We start from the raw sequence: 9,417 nt of genomic DNA on the forward strand, positions 1-9,417 counted from the left end.
TTTTCTGAGGAGGAGCTGTCAAAGTCACCTGTGCGCATGCACGTGTGAGTAGCTCATCCGAGGACGCGCCGACAGAACATTCTTCCAAATCCTCATTCCAGAAGCGTGCTGAAGTCACAACAAGGAGGTAAGGCAGGCGTTTGTTTCGTCCTCTTTAAAAAAAACTTTTTTTTTTTTACTTAGTCCTCTTTGAAAGTGAAACCCAACAACCAACACATGGTCAAAGGACTCTGTGAACGATAGAGGGAGGACAAAAGGAGACAATGACTCAGAGGGGGAAAACCATCTCAAGACCCCAAAAAGTTGCCAAGTATACATAGATGTTCGTAAGCCAAGGTTTCACTGTACTTGGGTTGGTCCAATTTAGAACCAAACTGGGCTGTTTTTAAGCCGGAATTGGTCAGGCTGAATGAAAACCAACAGACAGAGCATTGAAGCGTCTTTGGATCCTTGAAAAACACTATATGAATTGAATGCATTCTTATTATTTTTGCGCCTACACTAAGTTGTTTTATTCCGAGCCACACTTAAGCTCTCCTCATCAGCTCCTTTGTATGGAAACCGTGGATTGACCTGTGCAACCACGTCTGCGCGCGTCTGACTGCACACGAGTCTCTTCCTTGTAGGGCACGGGCACTAGGCTGATGGCGGCAACAAAGAGTCTCTTTCTTGTAGGGCACGAGCACTCGGCTGATGGCGGCAACAAAGAGAGGCGGCGGCATGCTGCGTGACCTGCAGGTGGCGTTGCAGCGGAAGATTGAGGAGCTGACGGAGCGAGACGCGCTGATTGAGGAGCTGGAGTCAGAACTGGATGCCAAAGATCTCCTGATTGGCCATTTGCGGGCCGAGCTGGACCGTCATCGTAGTTTGATGCCGGGCACCGACGATACTGCCGCTGCACAGACACCCGACGCAGGTGTGACAAAACGTTCTCCTGAGTCACTGAACTGTTGAAGTCCGCCCGGGCGGAGGTTATGTTTTTTTTTAACATTTTCTTCACCTTTTTTTGTTGCATCCAGCAGGTGGCGCTCCAGCAATGCCAGCACCGTCACTCGATGAGCCTCAGCGCACCAAGAGACAGGCCATATCGGCAGAACCCAGCGCTCTGGATCCTGCCCGACTCACCGACGTCACGCTCACCAGCTACTGCAAGAGCAAAGAGTGAGCTTATGTTATTTTTGTTCTGTGTTTTGCAGACTCTTTTCAATCGTTACATCTGCGGTTCGGACCATTCCTTTCCGCTGTGAAAAAAAAAAAGAGCCGTGAGGAGTGTGTGTTGCGCAGAGGCGACGCTTCCTACCTCAAGCCGAGGCTGCCTCTCTGTCGGGGTCGTGGGAGACCGAGAAGGCCGGCCCTGAGAAAGGTGCCTGCCCCATTGGAGCCAGGGTGTGTTTGCGTGCAGGTCCAGCGAGCTGATCCAGAGAGCGCTGATGGACAATGACTTCATGAAGCATCTGGAACATGGACAGGTGAGAAGACCCCAACCCCCCCCCCCCCCCCCCACCACACCTCCACCCTCACCCCCCACTTGCCGTCTGTTTTGCTCACGCTTTGACGTCCGCCCCGTTTCCAGATCCTCACCATCTTGGACTGCATGCGGCCCACCAGCCTGGACAAAGGCTGCTGCGTCATCCAGGAGGGCGACGACGGATCTAGCGTCTTTGTTCTGGAGGGTGGGTCACTGCAGCTTTTGCTTCCGAGTCACGGCTCCCGTTTTCCCTTTTGCGTCCGTCCACAGAGGGCATGGTGGAGGTGAGCAAAGAAGGCAAAAAGCTGTGCACCATCGGCCCCGGCAAAGTCTTTGGCGAGCTCGCCATCTTGTACAACTGCACGCGCACGGCTACAGTGACGGGTACACCACAGTGCACACGACAGCGCCCCCTGAAGCTAGGACCGGAGTCCAGGCGTCATCTTCCAGCGTGTGTGTGTGCGTGTGCGTGCGTGTGCGCGCATGCACATGTGCGTGTGTGCAGCTCTGACTGACATCAAGTTGGGGGCCATTGATCGCCAGGGCTTTCAGACCATTATGATGAGGACCGGCCTCATCAAGCATTCCCAGTACACGGACTTCCTGCGCAGGTAACCTTGACGTCGTGACATGGCAGCAGCCTGACGTCCAAATGACGTGGCGTCTCCCTGTCGCTAGCGTTCCGTCCTTCCAGGCCCTTCCAGAGGACGTTCTCAGCAAGCTGGCTGATGTTCTGGAGGAGGTGAGTCCAGACCCGCCTGCACGTGTCACTCTCTGGTCATCTGACCCCCCGTGTGTGTGTGTGTGTGTGTGTGTGTGTCTGCGCACATCAGACTCACTATAGCAATGGCGACTACATCATCCGGCAGGGCGCCACGGGAGACACCTTCTTCATTATTAGTGAAGGGCAGGTGAGCTTTTCTACTCGTTCCGTGCCTGCCCGTAAGGTGCGCTGCCAAAGTGGATTGGGCAAAGTCTGCTCACTTTTACTTTGCACGGCCTCACAAGGTATGACTTTTGGCTTCCTTCGTGCAAAATCTCACTTGTGAGCATGTGCAGGTGACGGTGTGGCAGCAGACCGCCCCCAGTGGTCAGCAGGTGCCGGTGAAGACGCTGTCCAAAGGCGACTGGTTTGGCGAGCAAGCGCTGAAAGGGTGAAAGCGCGCTACGCCGTTCACGTCGCCGTCGCCCGTGCCTTCCCGCCATCCATTTAACGTGCTGCCTTTCCTGTCTCGTAGGGAAGATGTGCGTACGGCCAGCGTGACAGCAGAGGGCGCCGTCACCTGTCTGGTGGTAGACAGAGAGTGAGCATTGGTGGTTTGGTTTGAAGCCGGGGTGGCCAGGGCTGGGAATCCGAGATGAACATTTCCCTCCAGCTGTCATTATTCCCCTCTTCCAGACAGCCAATGCAAAGGCTACAACCCCCCCCCCCCCCCCCCTCCCACGTTCCATCCTTTCACATCAGACAAGGCAAACATCGTGCATGGCTGAGTAGTCATTGTTTATCCCAGCAGCCACTGTCATGCCTTCACGGAAGCAAATGCGGCAGAAACTTGCAGAAACTTGCTCGACACAAAGCAAAATCAAAAGAATATTTAGAGTCCTAAAAAACAGAGTCTTTGGCGTCCTTGTGTGTTTTCCACATCATCTGAAGGAGTGAGGCCGCTCCTCAGTCGGGTTCATGCTGCCTCACGGCACTCTCCTTTGTTCCGCAGGTCCTTCAGGCAGCTGATCGGCGGCTTAGAGGAAGTGGACCGCCAGCAGGGAGACGACGAGCACGTCAAAGCCAAGTAAGTGGTGTACATCGCCGACGAACTCTCTATTGACGTCGAGGCAACGATGCACTAACGCACGTGCGCAGGTGCCCGGCTGAGGACGACTTCTTCTCCGGCGTGACGCTCGACGACCTTGCCGTGGTCTGCACCTTGGGCATGGGTGGCTTCAGCCGCGTGGAGCTGGTGGGTGGGTCCCCGCGCCGGCGGCCGTGGTGCCGACGCGTGGTGACGTGTGGCCGCGTCGCCTTCAGGTGCAGCTCAAGAGAGACGCCGGGCGCTCCTTCGCCCTCAAAGTGTTGAAGAAGCGCCACATTCTGGACACCAGGCAGCAGGAGCACATCCTGTCGGAACGCCGCATCATGATGGAAGTCAACAGCCCCTTCATCATCAGGTCACTGTTTAGTCCCTCCGTTCATGTCCAAAGCAGGCAAAGTACAAGTCCAGCTCGTGGGGTGCCAAGCGCAGGTTTGAGGTGCCCGCGTGCCAGCGGCCTCAAGCCCATTGTTTCTTTTCCCCTCATAAGTAGGGGTGTAAATCGCGGGTTTTGTCACGATACGATATATCGATACAAAGAACCACGATACGATATTTGCCGATATCTTAAAGCCTGCTGTGATTCATTCACAATACATCACGGTATAGTGCTCTACGATCGATATAGAACAATATCCTGATTTATAACAATTCATATCTTAAAGCCTGCTGTGATTCATTCACGATACATCACGATATAGTGCTCTACGATAAATATAGAACAATATCCTGATTTATAACAATTCATACGCAAAATCAACAAGGTACTGCAAACTCTTTATTTAGGAAATTACAAAGTGCTTCCAAATGAATGACTTGAAGCCCAAAGGGGAACGAATGTCCTTGTCTTCTTGGACACTAGCCATAGCACCAGCCCAGGAGCCGCGTAGTTGTCGGCTCCCCTTTCACGTGCCTGCTCTGCTCACAACACAACACGCCGCGCGCTGCTCCCGGAAAGAGGAAGCAAGCAACAATGAACTGGATTTCAAAATAAAGTCGCGTCTAATGTCTGAGGTCAAAAACGGGCGATATAGATCGATGTTTACGTTTAGCATCGATGCCAACAAATCGTAGAGCATTATATCGATGCATCGTCACACCCCTACTCATAAGTGGCCACCGCCAGCTGTTCTGAAGCACAGTAATGCGTCCCTGTCCGCAGGTTGTACCGCACCTTCCGGGACCCCAAATACTTGTATATGCTGCTAGAGGTTTGTCTTGGCGGAGAGCTGTGGACGCTCTTAAGAGACAGGTGGGTGTCGGGTCACAAAGATGGGCCCAAACGCCGACGTCGCAAGCGTGCTGTCCCTTTCTGTGCCACCAGGGGCTCCTTTGACGACGGGACCACAAGATTCTACACGACGTGCGTTATCGAGGCTCTGGCGGAGCTCCACTGTAAAGGGATCATCTACCGAGACCTCAAGCCGGAGAATATCATCCTTGACCACAGAGGCTACGCCAAGTTGGTGAGTCTTCAAGGCGCTCGTCAACAGCGGCGGCGTGACGCTAACGGAGGGCGCGGCGCGGGCGTGCGTGCGTGCGTCCGGCCGCTAGGTGGATTTTGGCTTCGCTAAGAAGGTGGGCTTGGGGAAGAAGACCTGGACCTTCTGCGGGACCCCTGAGTACGTGGCCCCCGAGATCATCCTCAACAAAGGTCACGACAGCTCGGCCGACTGCTGGTCCCTGGGGATCCTGGTCTTTGAGCTTCTCAGCGGAAGGTAGGTGGGTGGGCGGTCTTGTGCGCATTGGCGTGATCGTGCGGGCTTCGGCAGCGCGTTGATCCCTTCCCGGTCGGTCCCGCAGTCCGCCGTTTTCCGGCTCGGACCCCATGAAGACGTACAACATCATCTTGAGGGGGATCGACATGGTGGAATTCCCCAAAAAGATCACCAAGAGTGCCGCAAACCTCATCAAGAGACTCTGCAGGTTGTGGCCCAGCAAAGGCTACCAAGTATTTGCCCTTCTTAGTTAAGAGAGGTGGGGTCGCAAGAGGGCCAGTTTGCGCAGCGGCCCCAAATTGTGCGCTCACAGAAGGCACACTTAGGGCGCTCTTCTCGCCCGCCGCGCTCCGTTTGGATTGACGTCCAATTGCTCATCGGGGCGCCAGTTGGTGTCGACTGCGGCTCGTTCACAGTCGGCTCACGTCAGAGCTGTTTGGGCGAGAAGGGAGCAGACGTAGAGGAGATGATAGAATTCGAGTGCTGAATATGGCCGTCGTAAGCAAGCGCGTGTGTGTGTGTCAGGGACAACCCCTCGGAACGTCTCGGGAACCAGAAGAACGGCGTAAAGGACATTCAGAAGCACAAGTGAGTAACATAACGTGCAGGCCGGCGGTCGTCCGCGCCCTCATTGTCCCTCCTCTTCTTCCTGCAATCAGGTGGTTCGAGGGCTTCAACTGGGATGGCCTCCGCCAGGGAACCTTGGACTGTCCCTTTATGCCAAGGGTGAGTTGGCGCCCCTTTAGAGGCACCTCGGTTGCGTGGGCTGGAAGCGCTTTGCCGTCTGCAGGGCTCGCCACGGTAGCCCCAGCCAAGATTGCACGTGAGCTCCGAGAGGCAGTCAGCTCGAAGAATATGACGCGACAGCCAAATCTTTGATCCATCGGAGGGCTTTGTGCATTTTGCTGCTGCTTGCAGAAAAATAATGTCACGGTTGTTCAGTTAACCCAATCACAGCTGAGCAACTGTGACGTCGTCAAAGACGCGGCATGCCGAGCGTGACAAACCGCCCGCCGCTCAAGGTGTTTTGCTCTGCGGCGCTGTACGCTTTTGCCATCAGGTGGACGGCCCGTTGGACAACAGCAACTTTGATGACTTCCCCCTGGACACCGAGGGCCCTCCCCCTGATGACGAGTCAGGCTGGGACCTGGAGTTCTGAAACAGCTTGGCCAGGTCAGAGGCTCAATGGAGAACGCACAAGGTCCATAACTTCAAAGAAATGTTTAATATTTCAATGTTCATTTGTGTTAACAACCCACTCTTTCATTTCAACCGCGTGTATAGACATATGTTCTGTTACATCAACATACATTTTTTTTAAGCTGGTCTACTGATTGCTAACTACAGTGTTTTCCGTCGCTCAGGAGTACAAGTCGCAACAACAGCCATAAAATGCATAATAAAAAAGAAAAAAAACGTAAGTCGCATGTTTGGCGGAACTTAATTCGATAAAATCCAACATCAAGAACAGACACGAATAGGCAACAACAGCCTAAACGATACGCATACGGTATTGTAACGTTACATAAACACAAACGAGGAACTGACGTAAAATGAACAGTTATTCAAATAAATATAACATAAATAACACGTTGATCAAAACATCCGTGTCACTCCAAATCATTAAATGCATCGAAATCTTCGGCCTCCGCCGCTGTCGACTCAGGGAGTATATGTGGCGCTGACGTCGGACTCAGTATCAGTTGCAGCTATTCCACCCTCGCCTGGCTGGAGCTGAGGGATCAATTGGCCAAAGCCAAGCTGTGACGTCTTCATAACGTGACTTCCAACCGCAAGCAGAGGAGGTCTCTCACATTTGGATTCCGCTTCGGTGACTTAAGACTGTAAGACAGGAAATAGAACACAGGGTGCATTTATTAAATAATAACACACGGCTTTGGTAATTCCAGCGACACACACAAAATGCGGCCTGCAGCAATGTGCGGCCAATTTCCAAGATAAACAGTGACCCATGCGTATGTTTAGGAGACAAGGGAATTTAGCTACACAGTTACTAAATGATCATAGTGCCAAGTAGCAAACAAAGAGGCTGGACAAGGTGGTGAAAAAAGCCGGCTCTGTCCTGGGCTGCAGTCTGGACCGTGTGGAGGTGGTAGGGGAGAGGAGGAGGGTGGCTAAGCTGTCCTCCATCATGGACAACATCTCCCACCCCCTTCATGAGACTGTCAGAGCCCTGGAGAGCTCCATCAGTGACCGGCTTCGTCACCCACGATGACCCAGCGAGAGGCATCGCACGCAGGTCCTTCCTCCCTGCTGCCATCAGACTGGACAACCAGGCTTATCACTGTAGCTAACGGACAATAATTACGTGCAATAATCAAAAAGTCAAAAAAGTCAAAAGTCAGCTTTATTGTCAATCTCTTCACATGTCAAGACACACAAAGAATATTAACGTGCAATATCTGTCTACCTCATACTCTTTTTACCTGCTTTATTTTTTGCACATTTTTTTTTCTTCCTTTGCACTATTTTTCTATCTAATATTTATTTATATTGTGTATATACTGTCCATATTTTTTTAATTATATATATCTTTTACTTTTTAAAATCTTTTACCCCCTTCTCCACATGCGTGTGTGTGTGTATATGTTAAGTGTACTGCTGCTTACACAGGAGTTTCCCCATTGAGGGAATAATAAAGGATCATCTTATTTGACCAGCTCAGTGGCCTAGTGGTAGAGTGTCCGCCCTGAGACGGACGGAAGGTTGTGGGTTCAAACCCCGGCCGAGTCATACCAAAGACTATAAAAATGGGACCTATTGCCTCCCTGCTTGGCACTCAGCATTAAGGGTTGGAATTGGGGGGTTAGATCACCAAATGATTCCCGAGCACGGCACCGCTGCTGCTCACTGCTCCCCTCTCCCCCGGGGATGGATTAAGATCACACGGGGATGGGTTAAATGCAGAGGACAAATTTCACCACACCCAGATGTGTGTGTGACGATCATTGGGAATTTAACTTTTAACTCATCATTCTGATGTATTGGTACAATATGACATGTCGTGTGTGTTATGATTCATAATTTTTCATGTCATGACGTCTGCCACACCGTGGTCACGTGACGTTGAAGGGCGGATCTTGCCACTGAGCTGGTCATTAAATAGGAAGACTTTTTTAATGTATTTAAATCTATTTTGAGTTTGCGCCATTATTTCAACGCATAACAACTGTAAGTCTACTAAACAAAACAGCGGTTGCTATAGGATGTCAGCCATGTTGTGGTCACATGACGCGGACATGATGTCGATGGGCGGAGCTTCCGCCAAAATTCAAATCCGAGCGCGCGGCTCGCGACAGGAAGACGGCAATGCCGAGCAACGAGACACAGCGACGACTAACAAGAGAAATATTTTTATTTTCTGCTTGCAACTGTACCGTCCAGAGCGCACACGGTAAATACAACCCATTGTTTTTAAAAAGAAGTACTTTTGTAGCCCTGAAAAGCGAGTGAGTGTGGCGGTTGGGCGGGACGTCGAACTCGGCGTCTGCTTTCAGCCACAGACGCCGAATTTCGACGATTCTCCCTGGTCAACGGTTGTAAATGATCGCGTTGATTAAAAAAGAGAACTTTATATAACTCTAATTTACCGTTTTAGATAATATTACGCCGCAGTCATGTGACGCGGACGTGACGTCGGTGGGTGGAGCTTCCGCCAAAATTCAAATCCGAGGACGCGGCTTGCAACTGGACGTAGGACGGCGGCAATGCCGAGAAACGCGACGCAGCGACGACTAACAAGAGAAATATTTTTATTTCCTGCTTGCAACTGGACCGTCTAGAGCGTACACGGTAAATACAACTCATTGTTTTTAAAAAGAAGTACTTTTGTTGCCCTGAAAAGCGAGTGAGTGCGCCGGCTACGTCGAACTCTGCGTCTGCGGCCTACCACAGAGGCCGAATTTCGACGATTCTCCCTGGTCAACGGTTGTAAATGATCGCGTTGAATAAAAAAGTGAACTTTATTTAACTCTAATTTACCGTTTTAGATAATATTACGTTGCAGTCATGTGACGCCGATATGACTTCAATTGGCGCTACTCCCGCCGAGATTATAATTCGTGGGCGCGAATACAAACTCGGCGATTATCAACAGAAATATCTTTAATTTCTGCTTGCAACTGGACCGTCTAGAGCAGGGGTGGGCAAACTTTTTGACTCGCCGGCCGAACCGGGAACCAGGAGCAGATGGCCGTAGTGTTTAAAGAGATTTACTTTTGCGAAGTTTGACTAAAGTTGTCGATGTAGCTAGCGTCCAGTGTAATAGCAATGTGTAGCTGAGTAGCTAACCCTAGCTGAAACGTAGTTGCGTTGCATCTGCGTATGTTGGTTGAGGTTAAATGTTAACGTTTATTTTCATTCCATTAGGTTCAACGTTGTTTGCTGTATGTTTTCCACTGTT

General features: G+C 51.3%; 1 protein-coding gene across 6 annotated transcripts; it reads left to right on the forward strand.

Moving 5' to 3' along the window:
• Positions 1-9: 9 nt before the first annotated feature.
• On the forward strand, positions 10-6,415 carry LOC133153832 (cGMP-dependent protein kinase 1-like). 6 transcript variants are annotated; one of them, XM_061278022.1, is made up of 21 exons: positions 10-127; positions 676-916; positions 1,020-1,161; positions 1,403-1,469; positions 1,574-1,673; positions 1,739-1,852; positions 1,974-2,079; positions 2,147-2,210; positions 2,302-2,379; positions 2,528-2,622; positions 2,707-2,772; positions 3,184-3,258; positions 3,330-3,426; positions 3,495-3,634; positions 4,439-4,528; positions 4,601-4,742; positions 4,831-4,994; positions 5,080-5,202; positions 5,520-5,582; positions 5,654-5,720; positions 6,055-6,415. In XM_061278022.1, the coding sequence occupies exons 2-21, from the start codon at positions 694-696 to the stop codon at positions 6,151-6,153; spliced, it is 2,115 nt and encodes a 704-aa protein (XP_061134006.1). In that variant the 5' UTR covers positions 10-127; positions 676-693; the 3' UTR covers positions 6,154-6,415. The 6 variants fall into 6 exon arrangements, with proteins under 6 accessions (XP_061134006.1, XP_061134008.1, XP_061134007.1 ...); XM_061278024.1 differs by having other exon boundaries at positions 3,501-3,634; XM_061278023.1 differs by having other exon boundaries at positions 1,023-1,161.
• Positions 6,416-9,417: the final 3,002 nt, after the last annotated feature.

This window comes from Syngnathus typhle, linkage group LG5 (genome assembly GCF_033458585.1).
Source record: "Syngnathus typhle isolate RoL2023-S1 ecotype Sweden linkage group LG5, RoL_Styp_1.0, whole genome shotgun sequence".
NCBI lineage: Eukaryota > Metazoa > Chordata > Actinopteri > Syngnathiformes > Syngnathidae > Syngnathus > Syngnathus typhle.